A 20,445-nucleotide genomic window follows, 5' to 3' on the forward strand; every position below is an offset into this window, starting at 1 on the left:
GGACTCGGTGGGTCACAGTTTCAGCGACAGCGGGGCCGATTGCGTCAGGAGCTTCAGCGATGCCTTGTGGGAGGAGAGATTGATCTCCTTATGCTTCAGGAGCACCATTTGTCTGAGAGCCGCATTCGGCGATGTGGTCAGATTTTGCGTGGACGCTATGATACCTTTTGGTCAGCTGCTTTTGGACCTGGAGGCATCCAGGGTGGGGTATGTATGACTATTGCGGACTCATTACAGCAGGCCATTGTGGGCAGAGGGATTATTGTACCAGGCAGGGCTCAGTGGATTACTATGCAGGTTCAGGGTAGCCTTGTGGGTTTCCTGAACATCTATGCGCCCAATGTGGCGAGTGCTCGTGCAGAGTTTTGGTCACAGATTGTTGAGTCTTTGCCACAGGTTGACCAGTGGTGTGTAGGAGGGGACTTCAACATGTTGGAGGACCCTTCTGACAGAATCGGAGGCAGTCATGCTACTTTGCATGGAGTCGAGTTAGCAGCTTGGGAGAGGTTTTGTATGACGTTGAGGGTCTCGGATACATGGCAGCATTCTGGCTTTGTGAGGCCTCCAGAGAGTCTTGCCTTCTCTAGATCGGACCGCAGAGTGGGAGGAGTGAATCTATCGCGCATAGATCGCTTCTACACTAGTGACCACTTCAGTGACTTGGGGGGATCAGTGGGCATCCTGGCAGGGACATCCTTCTCGGACCATGCAGAGGAGTGGGAGCACGATGCTTCGCATCCCAGAGCGGGTCTTGTTGGACTCAGCACTCAGAGAGAGGGTCGAGGCTCTATGGACAGAGGGCATGGACAGCCAGGCTCCACCTGCAGACAGAGTGGCCTCAGGCCTAGCTCAGCTCAGCCACTTCTTTCTCCAGGAGTCTTTGGCTCGACGGGCTGCAGCGAGAGAGGAGGAGCAGCGTCTCAGACGAGGCATTGCTTCACTACAGAGGATGCAGGAGCAGCATCCAGACAGTCCATGGTTGGAGGAGCAGCTACAGCAGGCTCGACAGGAGCTTGCTTGCACAGAGGAGAGGCGCCATGAGTTTGCCTTCCACCGACAGGCATCTCAGTGGACTCAGGTGGGTGACAGAGTGACAGGTGTTTTTTTTGAGACAGTGGGACCTCGGCACTCGCATGCCAAGGTCAATCAGTTGAGGAGACCCGATGGGTCAGTTGTTTGCGAGCCAGAGGATATGCGTGCAGTTGCTACTGACTTTTATCGTGAGCTACTGTCGGCTGAGCCCGAGTCAGAGAGACAGGATGCATGCAGGGAGCAGGTTTGGGCACAGATGCCTTGTCTTGTGACTGAGGAGATGCGGCAGAGGCTTGAGTTACCTCTTCAGCTTGAGGAGCTGCACACGGCTCTTAGGGCCCTCCCTCGTGGTAGCTGTCCAGGTGAGGATGGGCTGACTTTCAGCTTCTTCTTGGAGTACTGGGACCTGCTTGGCCCAGATCTTTGTAGTGCCTTTCAGTACATTCTGCACACTGGAGTGATGCCGGATAGCATGAGTGAGGGCCTGATTTACCTCATTCCAAAGGAGGGTGGCTCCTTGGATGAGATTCGACAGTGGCGTCCCATCACCATTCTCAACTCAGCCTACAAAATTCTTGCCAAGGCTCTGAGTTTGAGGATTCAGCCACTTTTGGAGAGCCTTATACATGGGACTCAGACAGGTTTTGTCAAGGAACGCAGTATCCTTGACAACATCTTCACTTTTTGGGAGGCTTCTGCCCTTGCACGGCTCCGTGGGGAGGACCTTGTGATTCTTCTTCTCGATTTTGAGAAGGCATACGACAGAGTTGACTGGGACTTTCTAGAGGGCACGCTACGCAGGATGGGCTTCTCAGAGGCTTGGATCAGAGGGGTGTCAGCTTTGTACAGACAGGCCCACAGTCAGGTGCTTCTGGCAGGAGGTAGAGGTGAGCGCTTCATGCTCACACGATCGGTCAGACAGGGTTGTCCTCTTGCCCCCTTTCTCTTTCTGTTCTATGCGGAGGCGATGAGCAGATTTTTGGTGTCACAGCAGGTTGGGTTGAGGGGCTTAGCACTCCCTATACGGGGAGATGAGCTTCTGGACGCTGAGTTTGCCGACGACTCAGCCTTGTACTTAGAGGGCCAGGAGGTCAATTTACACAGATGTGGGCAGGCTTTGGAGACCTTCTGCTGTGCATCGGGCGCACTGATCAACTGGAGAAAGACAGTGGCTTTCTCAGTTGGTAGTGCTCCTGTGCCAGATTGGATGCCAGGAGAGGGTTTCAGGTGGATTCCTCCAGGGACTGCAGTTCAGTACTTGGGTTGTCAGGTTGGTTTGGATTTGTCCCCCGAGCAGCAGATTGCTCCTCTTCTCCTGTCCATCAAGAGAAAGCTGTTACATTGGAGCTCAACACGACTTTCGCTGGCTGGTAGAGTAGTAGTTGCCAACCAGGTGTTGTTGGCGACTATGTGGTACATCACTTCTTGCTGGATCTTCTCGAGTTCTTGCATCAGCCAGGTAGAGAGGCTGATCAGGAACTTCCTTTGGTCTGGTCGCGACACTCAGAGTGCCCGAGCCAAGGTGGCTTGGTCGGTCATCACACTTCCTTGTTCTCAGGGAGGGCTTGGGATCATTGATCCAGCACAGCAGAGCAGAGCCCTTCTTGGGAAGTTCGTCGTCAGAGGACTTCTTCCAGGCGAGGAGCCCTGGAAGGAGTTCTTGTTGCAGAGGCTTCGTGCCAGGGTGCCTCAGGCAGGAGGCCCTTGGCAACCTTCGACCAGATGGATCTTTACAGAGTTGCGCCGAGTTGGTTTGAGCAAGAGACTGGAGGACCGATTCGCTGTGAGTTTGCTTCGGTCTTGGGAGCTATTGCGGCGTGGCCTAGAGCAGCGACAACCGACGTGCACGGAGGAGCGCCTACGGCAGCCCCTCGTCTGGAACCCCATGGTTAGCACTCAGAGAGGCCACTTGGTTGGGAGTAGGCCTCATGTTTCTTGGGGTCCCATGGCAGCAGGTCCAGCGCGCTCTCTAGGTGACTGGCTAGAGTTCACAGGTTTGTCAGAGGAGGTGCAGGTTGTCCAGCTACAGGGCATGAGAGGGGTTCAGATCATGTGTCAGGACATCTCAGAGTCAGTTCCAGCTGATTGGCTCACGCCTCTCGAGCCAGTAGCACCCCGGTGGATGGGAGCCTTCACACGACTAGAGGTTCTCATTTCAGTCAGGGCTTGCTCAGAGACAGTCCCAGCCCTGTTCTTCGAGCTTCAGGGTGGGGGACGATTACAGAGAGTTGCAGTAGAGGCCCCGCAGGTAGCAGAGTGTTGTTTCTAGAGGATCCGAGTTGTGGGCATCTGTGGGAGGACTTGCGTCATAGACCCTGACCCAGCAGCTCTTGAGACGGGACATTGGAGGCTATGGGCTTGGGAGTGCTGTCCACTGGCACGAGTACAGTGGGATCCTAGTGAGTGGCTATGGAGGGACCCATTCTCTTCTGCAGACCGCCCAGGAGTCCCTTTCTTTCAGTACACTGTTCGGCTTGGACGTCATATACTTGTAGCACAGAGAGAGAGGCCCGCCCCGCTGCAGCACGTCATTGGCAGGAGGAGGGTCTCACAGTTGAGTTCTTGGCAGCTTTTTGGCAGAGGCTGTGGGACTCCAAACAGCCGAGGCGCGTCACCTTGTTCCAGTGGTTGGTTGCACACAGAGCCACAGCAGTAGGGAGCTGGCTTGTACATAGTGGTCTCTCGGCCGCATGTACAGCCTGTGACCAGTTGGTGGAGAGTCAACGACACTGTCTTTGGGACTGTCCCTCGGCCCAGCAGGTGTGGCTACGAGTTCTCTTTCCACGGCTCGACAGTACACTTGGGGGGCGGCGGCTTGGTCCACCCTCACGGGCCCGGCACTTCAGTTTGAGCTATCTTCCACCAGCAGGATGATAGTGATACAGGGGGGTCGACCTACACTCCAGCCTGCTACAGACCTTACTCACAGGAGTGGAGCAGTGAGAGAGCGGAGTGTTGGGAGCTCATCAGCGGCCTAGCTCTCTGGTTCATCTGGCGGGCCCGTTGTTTCCGCATCTTTGAGGCTCGCCTTGTACCACCAGCAGAGACTGTTCGTGACTTTTGGCTAGAGCTGATCCATACTCTCAGAGGACAGCTTGAGGGACTACAGGGCAGCTCCGACCGCATGCGGGAGCGCCGCGAGGCTTTCCTTCGTCTCTGGCGCCCTGGGCCGTTTTACTCCATGGTCCAGGGGGTGCTCAGATGGCACTACTGTCCACCTGTGTGGCTTTTCCCTCCTCCCATCTCTTGATTTAGCCCCATTGTATATATGCTGTTTTTTCATTGGGAGAGTCTCCCCATCATGTTTGTTGTAGCCCTCTCCAGCAGAGGTGGATGTAGCCCTATGGGCAGCTTTCATTAACTAATAGAAGGATCTTTTTCTCGGAAAAAAAAAAAAAACAACAGATGCGGAGAAGCTGTCGAGGAGAATGCAAAACACCTGGTAAATCTGGAGAAGATCTAAAGCTCGGGAGAAAAGGATGAGGAGCGTCAGCCAAACAACACGACAATATGTACAGCACCAATTGATGATGACCAAGAGTGAGGAAACTCCGATCAAGTCGCACAAGGAAGCTGATATAGTGGCAAGCTACGGAATAAGTCGTTGAAGAGGATTTTATATGAGGAAGTAACCTAAGATGAGCGTCCAATAGCCCATGGGTGATGATCACCACTAGGATGGAGGAGCCCAGTGTAGTAGCAAGAGACAAGACATGGGGACCCCCCCCGAAGAGGGACACTCTGACCAAGAGGAGAGGCAAATTGCCGAGGTAGAAAACCAGTAGCATATCCAAGTCAAAGAAGCTCGAGCAGAAGAGGGAGGAAGAGCAGGAAGAAGAGGCATCATCCACCATAGTAGACAAGATGACAGATAAGCAATCCATCCATGAGACCGCAGTATCTGCAATCTTCCGGAAGAAGAGTTGTCTTGGGGGGTATAAGTTGCAATATGATATGTTGTTCCAAGGCAGACACACAATATCGGACAAAAGAGTCGGAGGAGATCCTGGTGAGAGCACATCCACCACCAGGTCTGGACAAAATATCCAAGAGTCTACAAGTGCAAGTCGTGAAGACACGCAACATAGGAGAACTCCCCCCCTGGGAGAGTAATGGAATGTGGTGAGGTTAAGGACGGTTGAGAGGATGCATCGAGAAGAATGACCGGTGTTGTAGAAGTCATAGCCTCGGAGTAGACAAGCAAAGCAAGAATCGTCCAGGAGGTCTTCACTGTGTAAGTAGTGCATAGGTACATCCAGACTGCAAGTGGAGGAGCCACAGAACCAAGCAGAAGCAAGAAAGAGGCTCTACCAAGTAGAGGCAAGGCAAAAGAGCCACCGTAGAGCAGTGTGCCGGAAGAGACCCTGCAGGCATCCAAATGCCAAAGGATACTCACATCTAGTAGAACATGTCCAAAAGAAGTGTCTGACGTGCCAAGAGGCACGGGTCTATCATACAGAGAACCAACGAAGGAGGTGGATAGGGCAATCCCAAATAGAGAGACAACAATCAAGGGAGAGGGAGGGAGGGTTACTGAGGGAGAAGTAGCAGTGGAGAATACAAGCCACGTCCAGACTCCACATAAGTACCTGTACCAATCCAATCCCCTGCATCTTCCCGAGGGCAAGACAGCCTCGAGGAGGGAAGATCTGTAATGTCGAGGGAGATCCGTCCATTGTGCCAGAACCTATATCTGAGTCCACGTCTCAATGTCGAAGAAGGAGCAAAGATGAGAAGAGGATCTGAATAACCGCGCCGAATAGAACGCCAAATGACCGCGAAGTAGGATGTAAGTGACGGGAGAGGCAATGGAAACCCTAAGGGATGCTGAAGGAGCAAAGTAGAGGTGCTATCCAAAACTTGAAAACGCACCAAAAGGGAGCTTGGAACACCGCGAGAACGCAAGGGTTTGAGCAAAAGTCCAGGTGATGGAATCACCAGATGCAGAGTGTAAGGTGAGGGCTGTAAATACACCAAAACAGGCTGAAAATCAGCAAGGTAGAAGTCGGAGAATCGCCGGCAAAGTCGCGGAAATGATCAGCTTCCAGCAAGAAGACCAAGGGGCAAGGAGCAGGCCTCCGGCTGTCCAAGATCCGCAAGGAAGAAAGGCCGAAGTAGAGGGAAAAACGCTGGTCTAAAACTGCTGCTGTCCTGCCCAAAAACGCAAGGCCAAAGTGGCTGGAAAACGCTAGAGCATAGGAGAAAACGCAGAGCCAAAAGGGGCTTCCCTCTTGCAAAAATGCTAGGCCTTTTTCTGGCTGAAAAACGCTGGTGCAGAGGAGGGGTAACAAGATGGTGATGGGGGTTGGAAGGAGGGCGCAAGCAAAGGAAAGATGCAGAAGCGGCTACGGTCCACAAAACGCAGGTCTGAGAGAAAAAATGCAGCTTTCCAAGGAGAAAACGTTGCTGCCAGGAAACGCTGGTGGAGAGGGAAATCCTTTGCGATGCAATCCTCCGCAAGGTCCTCCCAAGGGATGGCGATGACAAATCCTCAGCCTAGAAGCTCTCATACCATGTCAGAGTGTGCAGCGGAAGGTGAGAGAGAGAAAGAGACAATGGCACGAGAGAGAGAGAGAGAGAGAGAGAGAGAGAGAGAGAGAGAGAGAGAGAGAGAGGACATGACATGAGACAGATGGTGGAAAGGCTAGCATCCCAATAACTCCAGATGGCTACATGGTGTGACACAAGACAAAGAGAAAGAGGATGCCCCCCCTCCTATATATAGGAGAATAGGGGTTAGTCGGGCAATAATCCTCAATATAGCCCAATGACCTAAAAATATGACCCTCCAATATAAATCAGGTCTAAAGTGGGAAATGTACTGAACAACCCTAAGTGTGCCTGAGATCCCTGTCCAGCAGGTGTACGGGTGATCAACCCACAACCAAGGGCCAGTGCACGTGAGTGGTGAGGAGCCTGTAGACAGTGTGCAAAGCATCTGGAGATGAATGAAAATCTAACAAATTTTCATGGCGCCTTTTGTGCTTGCGGGACTTGAATTTCTGTGCTTTCTCTGTAAGGTGCAGCAGAATGAATGTTGTTTTTTCTCAAGATTAGTGATCTTTATTGCTCAAGGTTCCTTTTAGTTCTTTAGGGAAAGAGAGAGCTTTCCGTCTTGTAGAGTGCTATGGTCACGAACAAAGTGAGTGGATTGTGCGTGCAAGTTAATGAGACTGAGAGAAGGAGAGAGAAGAGATACAACACCGAGAGGTTGTAAAACCCTCCTCCGAAGGCCCCACTCTCGTCGGCGAGAGTGGTCTACTTTGATTGCACAAAGGTGTACAATGCGATATGCAATGGACCGATGCAATGTGACTATGCCGATGACGACGACGATGATGACGACAGCGACTTGATGGCTGCAATCTGGGATCTTCTAATCGCTAAATTCGGGGACTGTTTTGGTGGCTGAAAATGACTGTTTTGGCTGCGTTTTTATGGCTGAAAATGGGGCACCATCTACAACCTTCTTGGGGGCTGATCTGCTAATGTTCTTTGGCTAAGAATCTGCGTTTTGTAAGGGCTGAAGTCTACGTTTCTGCAATGGCTGAAATCTGCGTTTTTTCCTATGCTGAGTGCAGATCTGCTGGCGTTTTTTAAGGCTGAAAAACGCTGGGAAAAGCTGTAATCTGCTGGCGTTTTTGCTTCAAAAACGCTGGCGAAGCAAAAACACTGGCTGAAAATGAGGTTTCTTGGCGATGAAAACGCAGGGCTGAATGCCTGTAGGAAGTCGCTAGCAATGGCAATCGACGGCGAGGCTAATGCTGTGGGGAAAACGCCAATGGGGAGATGGGAGGTATGGCGATGAGGGGTCATGAGGGGGGGGTACTGCTGAGAAGTTGCCTGTTGAGCGGGAAGCTCCTGCTGCCTCTTCTGCCAGAAAGTGCTAACTTGGGTTTGCTTATATATTAACTTAGCAAAATTGCCCTACCTACTTTTGTTGGAAAGTCACTTAAAAATAATAAGTGAAAATACCAATAAATAGGAAAATAGGCTAAATGCATTGGAAAATTCCCCTAACTGATGCTAATGGATTCTGATGGGAATTCCGATGATCATGCTGTGTGCAAACCGGAGGATATGCATCTATGCTAAGTGACTCGACATGCACGGTCTACGAATAGACTCACAAAAGTGCCAGATCACTGCTAATCTAGACTTGACTGAACTGACGGGAACCCTGCTATGGTGTAGCTTGTCCACGGACACATAGGGTTGGGATGTGTCACGTGACATCCCCTCCTTTTCAAAGTGAGATACTGGTACCGAACTGTATGGCGTCGAGGGAGATCGCCAACAGCATCCGGAATCCTGGAAGGGACTCTTCGCCGGCCCACTCTCCTGTGTGGGTCGATTGGGACTTGAACTTCATAAAGGTCTGCAACGCTTGCTTCTTTGGGCCGCGCCGAAAGCGACACAGAATCTTGTGAATCTCCTTTCTTGTGTCAACTTCGTCTAGAGTCCTGCTTCTTTTGTCTTCAAGAATCTCCATGGCTGAAAATTCCCGAAACCATCTCCAACACAAAACCATGAACATACCCATTCCATGTAAAGTGAAGGAAAAGCGTTGTTTCTTGCTTTGCTTTTTACCTTTTCTGTCTTCTTCGCTCGAATCTGAAGAGCTAGAAGAACTGTCAAAGGAAGAAGAAGAACTGGGTACTCCTTCAAAGTAAACAGGTACTCCTTCAAAGTAAACACGCTTCTTTTGTTTCTTTGCTTTGTCAAATGTCGACTGACGACCCAAATAACCCGGGAAGTCAGTGCCTTTCTTCTGCTTTTTGCCGTGATTTTTGGCTTTCTTTTGCGCATCAAAAAGCTGAGCAATCCGTGCATCAACCACCTCTTCTAATTCCTTCTCTGAATATTTCTTGTGAGCAGAAGGTTTCTTGAGAGCGGGTTTCGGGGTGGTGTAGTGGTTTTCTGCCACTGCTCATGCACTTCCTGAAAAGAAGTCTCGCTCATATATTTTGCAAATTTTGGGTCCTTCACAAAATTGAGCATCATCTTTGTTGCATCGCCGATCAACTGACGGCGCTCCATCTTGCCGCTCCGCCTGAGTAAGCTAAGGCGGGCAATACTCTCTGTCGGAATCTTCGTTGTGATCCTTGTCCGCATCTCCAGAGGGAGTCGACTGATCCTTGCGTGAAGCCATAGGTGCCGCGGGAAAAAAAATTTGGGGATCGAATTTCCCGTAGAAGAAAAATCGGTCGTGCTCTGATACCACTATAACAGACTTGGACACTCCAAGTCAAGAATCAATCACCACAGCACCAAATAACCACTTCAAAACAATTCACAGATCGCAATAGATTTGCACAGGCCCGGCGGAGTTTCGTACCTAGAGATATTGGCCAGAAAAATTGGCGCCCCTTTCGGTATTTCTTTATGTATTAAATCAATGTCAAAGTACAAGAGAGCGGTTCGGGTTTCACTCTCAGACTCTGCGTCCAGATGCTCTGCAGAGTGAGCCCTAATCCGCTTATTTAAAGATTACAAGGGATGCCCAAAAGCTTTCAAAAATAAAAGCAAAATTCTCTCTCTCTCTCTCTCAGGAGAGTAATAATAAAGCAATCAACTTTTCTCTCTCTCTTTGGCCCAGCATAGAGAAAAGCAACAGCTTGCGTCGCTCAAAAGCTGGATTTTCAGCTCCGTAATTTCCAAAAATCCGTACCGCTTGCCATGTGGCATTTCAGTCGCCAAATTTAGGGTTTCCAGCCACATTAGGGTTTCAGCCAGCAGTTAGGGTTAGGGTTTCCAGAAATTAGGGTTTCTGCAGATTAGGGTTTCTAGCAGAAATTAGGTTTTGCAGGAATTAGGGTTTCTGGCAGAAATTAGGGTTTCTGCTGTCGATAGCCACATCATCACTTTGTGACAATAAGCATGATGAAGATGATGTGATTGTTCACAAGCATGATGGGTTAGTTGATACTGTTTCTAGTGAAGATAACCTCATTGCAGATTCGATCAATCATGAAGAACCGATCTTGGCTTGTGAGTCGAGGTCGAAAGCATCCACACAGGAAGATTCGACCAATCAGGAAGAACCGATCTTGGCTCTCGAGCCTAGGTCCAAGGAACCCTCACAGGAAGTACGATGTGTTCGAATGATTAGTCAGCACGCATTGTTTGAGTGTTTCATTCGTGATCGTTTCTTGTATTTTAGTCAGCATCTTTATGTGATCCTTTTTCCTAGGCATGACATATTGTACGTTGAGCACGATTCACTCATGAATGAGCACGGATGTATGTGGATTTCTCATGAAAAGCTGAAAAGTATGCATTCAAGGAAGTCACATTCCATGTCTCTTCCTTGGCATCACACAGTCTTAGAAAGAGCACAAGAAAGATTGAGAATCAAGCATGGGCATTTCCGTTGTGAATTGCCACAATTGATTGATTTAGATCAGAAAGACGAGATTCGACCCCATTGTTTGCGTATGTGTCGTGAACAGTTGGGCACTCCGTCTATTTGTTCATCTACATTGCATGCACAGTCTTTAGAAAAGACAAGATTTTTTCCAATCAGTTTACATGGAATGGGTATGTTCATGGTTTTGTGTTGGAAGTGGTTTCAGGAATTTTCAGCCTCGGAGATTCTTGAAGAAGGTAGACACATGACTATAGACGAAGTTGAAGCATCGAAGGAGCCACAGATGACTTTGTGTCGCTTTCAGCGCGGCCCAAAGAAGAAGGCATTACAGACCTTTATGAAGTTCAAGTATCGCAGGACCCACGCATCCGAGTGGGCCGGCGAAGAGTCCTCAGGATTCCGGATGCTATTGGCGATATCCCTCGATGCCATACAGTTCGGTACCAGTACCTCACTTTGAAAAGGAGGGAATGTCACGTGACGCATCCAACCCTATGTGTCCGTGGACAAGCTACAGCATGACCAGGGTTCAGTCAGTCAAGTCAGTCTAGAATAGGAAGTGATCTGGCACCAGTCACTTAGATTAGATGCATATCCTCCGGTTGCACACAGAATGATTATCAGCATTCCCGTCAGAATCCATCGAGGGAATTTTCCAGTGCATAAAACCTATTTTCCCTATTTTTTACATTTTTCACTTATTTATTAAGTGACATTTGTTGGGAACTAGGTAGGGCAATTTTGCTAAGATAATATATAAGCAAAGTTCAAACCAAAGCTAGCACTATCTGGCAGAAGAAGAAGAAGAGCATCAAACACTCAGTGCAGCAGGCCTCTGGAGAACCTTCTCAAGCAAGACAAGAACCCATAGTTACCCGGAACGGGAACGGGGAACGGGAACGGGAGGGTCCGGAACGGGACAAGAACGGGGAGGACGAGGGGGCGCCGGAACGGGAACGAGGCCGGAACGGTCCACTAAAGTAAGGCTTGAATTACCTCCATTCAGCTTAGTCCCAAATAAACTCCTAAACAACCCCAAAACTGCCCCCAAATGTGCCCCCTAACCTGCTCTCAAACTGCACTAAATATGTTCCCCAGACAGCCCCAAATCTGCCCCCAAAAGCCCACTTTTTTGCCCCCAAATGCCTACTTTGTCCGTTCCACCCCGCGTTTCACCGTTCTGCCTCATGTTCCGCCTCGTTCCCCGCATTCCGGAACACCGTTCCGGTTACACCCCGTTCAGGAACGGTGTTCCCTTCCCATCTCCGTTTCCGGAACGAGACTCGTGCGGAACGCCGTTTCGGAAAGTTTGGGCTGTGTTCCCCCCGTTCCCTGTTACACTGCAAGAACCACCCCTCAGCCTCGCGTTTTCCCTCACCTCAGGCCAGCGTTTTCAGCCCTTGGAAACCTCAGCCCTCCAGCGTTTTCAGCCTTGGAAAACCTCAGCCTTCAACGCTTGTGAAGCCAATAAGATCAGCGATTCCCATTACAGTTTGACAGCGTTTTTACAGCAGCTGGGCAGCGTTTTCCAGCATCATTGCATCAGCGATTTCAGCCATAGAAGACCAGCCACTTCAGCCCACGGACCTGAGTTTTTGGAACAGCTTCAACCAGCGTTTGTGGGACAGAAAACTTAGCGTTTTCAGCAGCCTATGATCAGCGTTTTTGCGCAAGCAGTTGCAGATTCAAAGCATTCAGATTTCAGCCTAGTCTCGTCGTCGTCGTCCACACCGTCAGCATCGACATAGCATCATTTAGCACTCAAAGTATCTACGACTTTGTTGCAATCAATAGTAGACCACTCTCGCCATCGAGAGTGGGGCCGACCCTTGGAGGAGGGATTTACAACTCTCTGGTGTCGTATTCTCTTCTCTCTCTATCTCTCAATCTCATGCACTTCCATTCACAGTGTCCGTTCACTTTGTTTGTGTCCATTGCACTCTCTCACTAAAGGAACGGAAGGCTCTCCCTTCCATAAGTAAAAGGAACCTTGAGCACAGTTCGGAGCACTCATCTTGAGCAAGTTCAACATTCATTCCGCTGCATCTTACACGGTAACTCTTAACTATTCTATTTAATTATATGAACATCAGAGAAAAATAAAAACAGGGCAGAAAGCAGTGTATGTGAGTGTGTGGCGTACCCGTAGCTTCTGTGTGGCGTACCCGAGGTGTGTGTGGCAATAAGTAGTTGACAAGGTTTGCAACTCTTTGACACGCCTTGTCCCAAGCGACAGCAGCAATATCGTTCCACCCCAAACGTCACCCACTCGGCAGCGCTTGGCTTTATTTTTTCTTATGCTGGTGTAATTTGCACCCTTCGCTGGCAGCACTTGGCTTTCTCTTTTTCACCATGGCTGACTGATCTTCATAAGCTTTAGAAATTATTTAAAGTGCCCAGCCGCCCCAAATTTGGGGTGAGCGGCCACGAGGTGTTTTATTAAAAAATAACCACATCACCTAAGCATGGCTGAAAATCATAGACGACGTGCCGGAGGAAATCCTTCCCAAAAATCCCCCTCCCTGCAAGATTATAATCATCTCCAAGCTCATTCCAAATTCTCCAGAGCTGGAAATTGCGGAGATCTCTGCACCTGTACCTATTCCTGCACCTGTCCCAGAACAAGCCGTCCCGGAAGTACCCGTGGGGATTCCGTCTCCCACGTACTCTCTCAAACCTCCTAACCCTCTAGAAATAGAATACCTGGTGCACAACTCGCAACACCGTTTTGGGGTTCCAGAGGTGGTCAGTTTAGAGGATTACTATTCGGTGCGAGCAGGCAGAGTTGCCACATTACGAGTTCCTTTTGACTCGTTTTCCATTTATCGCACACCACATTCCGGCTTGTTACGTGGATGACCTCTCCGAGATCCAGACTTCCCACACATTGGTTCCTTTTCACGCAAAGGAAGTCGTGCCACATTACACTCCACTAACTCCAAAGCTCGACAAGATCGAGGATTTCACGAAGGACCACCCGGCATTTGCTGAGTTCGCGGAGCCACTACACACACCACCTACTTTGCCTACAGGTTGGTCTTTTCTAGCCTCGCTTCGCTACGACCTGTGAGCTCGTCATGTCGGACTCAGGGACACAGCAGGGACAGATGGACGGAGTCGCACTCTTGGCCGCTATTCAGCAACAGTTTGAGGCCCAAGCTTCAAGACAGGCCCAATTCGAGTCCATGCTCCAATCCTTGTCAAATGAAGTCAAAGCCCTAACACAGCCGATACCTAGCAGGATGGCAGTTCTACATCTTCCGTACGCGGCGAAGATCAAGCCATGCCGGATCCACCTGATGAGGCTAACAATCCTGAACTTAAATATTTATTTCGATGAATCTAATAAAAAGAAAGTGGACATAAAACCCCCTGAACCTTATGATGGTCGACGCAATAAGCGGGTGATTGATCAATGGATATTCAAGATGGACAATTATTTTAATAACCTGGACATAACGGAACAAAAAAAAGTAGCTTTGGCTGCTAGCCTCCTGAAAGACACTTCCTTTCTTTGATGGCAAAATCGGGTTGCCTTAGGAAAACAAACGCCGACGTGGCAAAATTCAAGCGCGCAATGTGCAAAGCCTTTGTGCCAGCAGCTGCTTATTTTCATGCGCGTTCTGCGTTGCGCCACTTAAAGCAAACAAGCTATGTGGCTGCTTACATATCTCAATTACAACGACTGAACTTGGAGATAATGACCATTACTCCCGACGATAAATTACATTTTTTTGTTGATGGACTTAAGCCCACCCTTCGCGATGATGTACACAAGGCAAACCCCCCTACAGTTGAGGACGCTATTTCATATGTGGAACGGTTAGATGACTTTCGCAGAGACCACTTTCCGCTTGGTCGAGCCGGTGATCGCCCATTTGGTCACGGATCCCGTGCCCCTTTTCCAAACCAACGTGACGTCTCTTATTCAAGCAACAGATCACAGAATGGTTCTAATGTTTCACAGTCCGAATCAACTGCTAGTTTCTTGTCCCGATCTAGTGTTTGGAGTCCGAGAGCACAGAATAGTAGACCAAATTTTCAAAATGATCGGTCTAATTTTAATCAACGTCGCCGAGGCCGACAATCTTTTCGGCAAAATTCTTATCCGGACACACGTTCGTATGGAAATCAAGCGTCAACTTCTGTCGCTCCTCCACAACAGTCCAGTTCACAACCATCCAAAGATGAATTATGTACCCTTTGCAGTGGACCTCATCGTTGGTTCCAATGTGATAAACGGTCTCAACCGTCTAATCTGCGACGAAACGCTAATGCAAAGACACCTACAGTGTTACCTTTTAATCTGACCAATTTGCCGATTCTACTTCACAGCAAGACAAAGGCAAACATGTTGTTAACACAATACGCGTTTCCAACGTGGCTACATTTTTAATGAAAAATGCAAAGAATACTATGCCCATACCGACCAGCTTGTCTAATCCAGTCTTAAGTCTCCTTGGCTTCATTCATGGCAAACCAATTAACATTTTGGTTGATAGTGGATGTTCCAATAATATCCAATAATTTTGTGAGCACCAACATTGTGCATCGACTAAAATTGCCTATGTCCAGAGTACTCAACCGTACGATGTTGAGTTAGCAGATGGGTCATTCTTAACGTGCAACACAATTGTTCAGCAGTTGCCCTTTGGCGTTCAAGAATATCAGGACAGTCTCACTTTTGAAGTAATGCCATTATCCACTTATGATATGATTCTTGACCAATGCTGGTTATACCAATATGACCCTCTGATCAGTTTCCGAGGACATACTATAACTCTTTGCAAAGATGGTCGGCTTATTACTCTGAATGGCTTATTTCGTATACAACCGGTGACTTTCGTTTCAGCATTGCAAGTTAAACGGATGGTACGAAAACCCGATAACTCTACAACACTTTTAATGATAGTAGCATCGACAATGTTACAACTGATACAATTCAATCCAAACAAGCACCAAAGCCAGCACCTTACCTTGAGCAACCTTTCTATAAACCGTACTTGGATCTTTTTCCTGATCACTTGCTAAGCACCTTACCTCCTCGTAGACCAGTGGATCATCTGATTGATCTAATTCCTGGTAGTGCTCCGCCTACACGAGCTCTGTATCGAGTCTCATATTTTGAATCTCACGAAATTCAGAGACAACTAGCAGAATTGATAGATAAAGGTCACATTCGTCCAAGTAAAAGTCCTTTTGGTGCTCCAGTCTTGTTGGTTAAAAAAAAGATGGTTCGATGCGCTTGTGTATTGAGTACCGCGCATTAAACAAATTAACAATTAAAAACAAATTTCCTCTTCCACGGATTGATGAACTGTTTGACCAACTTTTGGATGCTAAAGTATTTTTGAAAATCGACTTAAAATTTGATTATCATCAAAGCTGGTGATGAGTATAAAACGGCATTCATAACAAAATATGGACATTATGAATTTCTCGTAATACCTTTCAGATTAACCAATGCTCCTGAATCAATTATGACCTTAATAAATGAAATTTTTGGTCCATATCTAGATAAATTTGTCATAATCTACTTGGATGACATTTTGATTTTTAGCAAAGATATTGTTGAACACAAAGAGCATCTTCGTTTTGTGTTTTTGGTATTACGGACTAACGTGTTTTATGTCAACAAGAAAAAGAGTGAGTTTTTTAAGGATCAGATCGAGTATCTTGGTCATGTTATATCAACTGATAGAGTAGCAGTTGACCCTCAGAGAATCAAAGTCATAATGGAGTGGCCTCTTCCAACAACAATATCTGATGTTTGCTCATTCTTGGGGTTAGCAAATTTCTATCATACCAAGGTTTATAAATTTTCGGATATTGTTGCTCCTCTATCAGAGTTGACGAAGTTTGACAAGCTTACCTGGTCTTCAGAAGCAGAAAAGTCTTTTAATGATCTCAAACGGGCCTTAACAACTACTCCGGTCATGGCCATTGCGAATCCTACAAAACCATTTCTTGTGATGACAGATGCTTCAGATCGTGCTTTTGGTGGCGTATTAATGCAAAATGACAGGGTTATTGCATTCGATAGCAAGAAGTTTACTGCTATACAGATTCATTATCCAGTCTATGACAAGAGTTTATAGCCATTGTTCATGCATATCGTACATGGAAACATTACCTTTTGGAAGCTGACTCTGTTGTCAAGATGGATCATCAATCATTGCAGTGTATTTTTACACAACCAGTTATGAATCCTCGACAAGGACGTTGGGTGGAATTTTTGGCAAATTTCCACACGGTCATTGAATATGTGACAGGACTTCATAATGCGGTATCAAATGCACTTAGTAGAATGCATCAAGCTATGAATATGGCAATTTCTATAGTTACTCCTGATTGTTTTAAGGATGAATACTTGACTGATCGAGATTTTGCTGAAATTTTTCGAGTGCTTCGAACAAACACTTCTACACAGGTAGAAATGAACATGGTTGCAGCTTATACAATGAAGGATAATTTGTTGTATTATGAGAACAGAATTTGTGTAGCACATAATTTGCGTTTGAGAAAGATGATTATTCAAGAACATTATGAAGTACCTTATGCTGCTCATCTCGGCATCAACAAAACGTACAAACTATTGACAGCTATTTATTATTGGCCTCAAATGAAGCAAGACCTGGTGAACTTTGTCAAAGCTTGTAACTCTTGCCAAACTATGAAGGCGTCACGACAATTACCACAAGGATTGTTACAGCCTTTACCAATTCCAAATGAATGCTCGGAAAGCATCAGCATGGACTTTATTACAACATTGCCCAAATCTTTCAAAGGTAATAATCAGATATTGGATCGATTTTCCAAAATGACACATTTCATACCTTGCAGAATTATAGCTTCGGCACCAGATATCGCTTCATTATTTGTGCAACATATATTTCAAATCCAAGGATTACCAAAATCAATCATTTCAGATCGAGATACAAAGTTTACAGGACATTTTTGGACCTCCTTATTCAAATCATTGGGGACGAATCTTTTATTCAATTCAGCTTATCATCCACAGATTGATGGACAAAATTGTACGAGTGAATCAAATATTGGAGGAAATGTTACGATATTATATACAGGCTCGATTGAATTTCTTGAGAAGAATAATTGCCATTGGTGGAGTTTGCTTACAATAACTCCTTTCACTCAACAATTGGCATAACTCCCTTTCAAGCAGCCTTCGGATATACTCCGTTGATTCCTACAAATTTTGTGATACAACATAAGGTTGCTTTGGCAAATTAATTGGTAAACGAAATGGAAGATATTCTTATTCAAATCAAGGACATATAAGGTGCAATGGAAGTGAATGTTGAACTTTGCTCAAGATGAGTGCTCCGAACTGTGCTCAAAACGCAAGGCTTGGAAAAACGCCAAAGGAGGGCTATCGTCTTGGCCAAAAAAGCTAGCAATAGGTGCAGGTATGGGCGATGAAGTCTCAAAACGCCAAAGATGCAGAGAGACAAGGCGCCATAGTAACAGGGAATGATTGTTTTCAGGTCTCCGTTCCCCGTTCCCATTCCAAGCTCCCATTCCGAATCCCCGTTCCGTGTTTCAAACGTGAGTACCTGTAACGGGGAACCCGTTCCGAATCCCCGTTCCGTGTTTCAAACGTGAGTACCTGTAACGGGGAATGGCATTTTGTTCGGTGTTCCCGTTCCGGTTTCCCGTTCCTGGTAACTATGCAAGGCGCCCACGTTTAATGTGTGAGAATGGGAGTGGAGAGTGTCTTTTCATACTTATCTATCTGACCTCGAGATCCGCATGTCTAATGACTGCTGCCGCTAAATGTGCAATGTGCACTCATGAGTTTTTTACGCTGAAATGCACACAACTCACTAACAAGTGATGCAATAAGTGATGCAATTGATGAGGGAACTGGACCAACACGTTTCTCTTGCCTAGATATACATGCTTGTCTTGCCAGATGCCCACCCAATGTAACATCCGTCAGAACAAGTGTATAAACTCTTTATGCAAGACAGCTCCAAAACTATCTAATGGACTTGCTCCGGAGTGCATGCCTTGTGAACAAGCTCACAAAAATTCCCGTAACTAAATCTCCGAGGCTCTAAAATGCTGCTATGTACAAGAGTGGCTTTAGAAGTTGACATAGCATACCCACATAGCACTCAGAGCCATGTGCATGTGGCATAATGGCATGTAAATGGCACCCAGAATGTTCGTATAAGAAATAAAGAATATATACCCTCATAAAATCAGAAAAGTCTAAACTTACACATTCAAAGAGGGGCTAAAACACAAAATTAAGACACACAAGAAAACAAGAAAGATTAATCCATGAATTTTGTTATTTGTTTCAAAACAGAAAACCAATAAAACAAACCAACATTGCTCCAAAATGCTTTGAGAAAATACCTAGAAAAGATCAATAAGAAAAGCTTACTTCACTAAAACTTTAAAACAAGTACTCAACATTAAAGACGACCACAACAAGGAAAGGCCATGCAAAGACTTAATTCCCACATTCAAACTCAATAATACAACACGAACAAAAGACGAAAAAAGAGATGAAGAACTCTCGCAAGGATACACTCAATGGCACGGGCATGTAGGTCCTAGGAGAGAAGTCCCACAAGTAGCAGAATGATGAGTCCATAAGTTCTAAATTGAGTGAGTGGCAAGAGAGTCCACGGGCTTCCATATAAAGATCCCTAGGCCCATGTCCAAGCCATACTCCAATGGGAAAATACGCATAGAACATGCGAGAATACGAAGATACCTAAAATGAGCTCCTCTTATGCTCGTGTGAAACCACGACAAAAGCCCTTACGAAGACAGAACTACCAAACCTAGGGACACACGACGTCCATGTCAGAGATGTACACTGCTCAAACTTCCCCATTTCAGGTAATCTGCTTTATTCCAACAATATACATGGTCATTATCGTGTTTCATCGAATCCAGCTTATTCAATTTATAGCTCGTGCAGAACAAAATTTCATGCCTTGATTAAAAAGCACGTCTTCTCCCTTTTTTTCCCACTAATGAAGTGTGTCAACCTGTATGTTACCTATTCACACCTTGAAAAATAAGAAATCGTAACTAAACCTTGCAAGCACCTTCTCTCAATTTCTCAATCTCAATTTGCTCAAAACGAGTAGAACAAGTTATTGGCTAGCTCTTACCTTTTCCAGCAATAAAATGCGTTGAGTAAGGCTTGACACCACAACGTCCTGCTTCTGCATGCTGTGGAGAACAGAATTCAAATGTGAACCCATAGATGCGGAGCAGTGCTCCTCTACCATACCTTGTGGCAATGTATGCCCACAGCCAACATGAAAGAAGGGACATTGGACCAGCTTCATAGGACATGTGGTGATGCAATGCTTGTCCATTTGGCTTCTCATGATAAGTGCATCACATGCTTGTTCACAGGGCAAAAGCTTATATCCACAAACTGCATCGTGCTCAGCACCATGCAATCCTGAAAGGACATGGCCACATCCTTGATTCTCGCATGTAATAGGCTTGAAAGGACAAATGCTTTTGTGTTCTGCGAGTTCTTCATGCGAGCTGAACTTCAAAGCGCAGATAGAACTTCGTGTACTATCAAGAGCTTTGATAAAGTCCTTGGCAATACGTTCTCTTTGGCCAAAGATCCATTTCTCGTTATGCTGCAGATCTTGCTCAAGCTCCTCAATTTTGTCCTCCTTCTTGTCCGCACTGACGAGCTTGCTGGAGACTCTGCTAAGAAGCTTGGTTTTGGAGTGGACAAATTGATCAAGGAGGGCCTTGGCACGATCGGAAGGAGAATGAGTTGCATTGAGATCCGATGGAGGCGAAGGGGGACGCGTGTGCAGGAAGTCTATAAGCTCCTTCTTGGCTTCGTCGAGGGCCGACACAGGGGACCTGAAGAGGTCTCCATAGGTCTTCTCAATGCATGCAGTAGCGACGGTCCGAAGCAGGTAACGGGCAACAGCATGCACCTGCTCGACATCATAATACTCGCATTCTACGTCGCCTGACTCGGTGTTTCTTTCCATCTCTACGTATTAGCGATAGCTCTGCACATA

The 20,445-nt window shown here is 47.0% G+C and overlaps 1 protein-coding gene across 1 annotated transcript in view; it reads right to left on the reverse strand.

Annotated features, from left to right (window-relative positions):
• LOC147461448 (uncharacterized) overlaps positions 1-20,445 on the reverse strand; it is a 57,851-nt gene extending 37,406 nt beyond the window's left edge. Inside the window, exon 1 of the mRNA XM_086509007.1 lies at positions 19,558-20,445. Within this exon, the coding sequence (XP_086365133.1) occupies positions 19,558-20,415 (858 nt within the window). The 5' untranslated portion in view covers positions 20,416-20,445. The remainder of the gene's footprint in view (positions 1-19,557) is intronic.

The sequence above is a fragment of the Adiantum capillus-veneris genome, chromosome 3 (assembly GCF_014529385.1).
Source record: "Adiantum capillus-veneris isolate H3 chromosome 3, ASM1452938v2, whole genome shotgun sequence".
NCBI classification, from domain to species: domain Eukaryota; kingdom Viridiplantae; phylum Streptophyta; class Polypodiopsida; order Polypodiales; family Pteridaceae; genus Adiantum; species Adiantum capillus-veneris.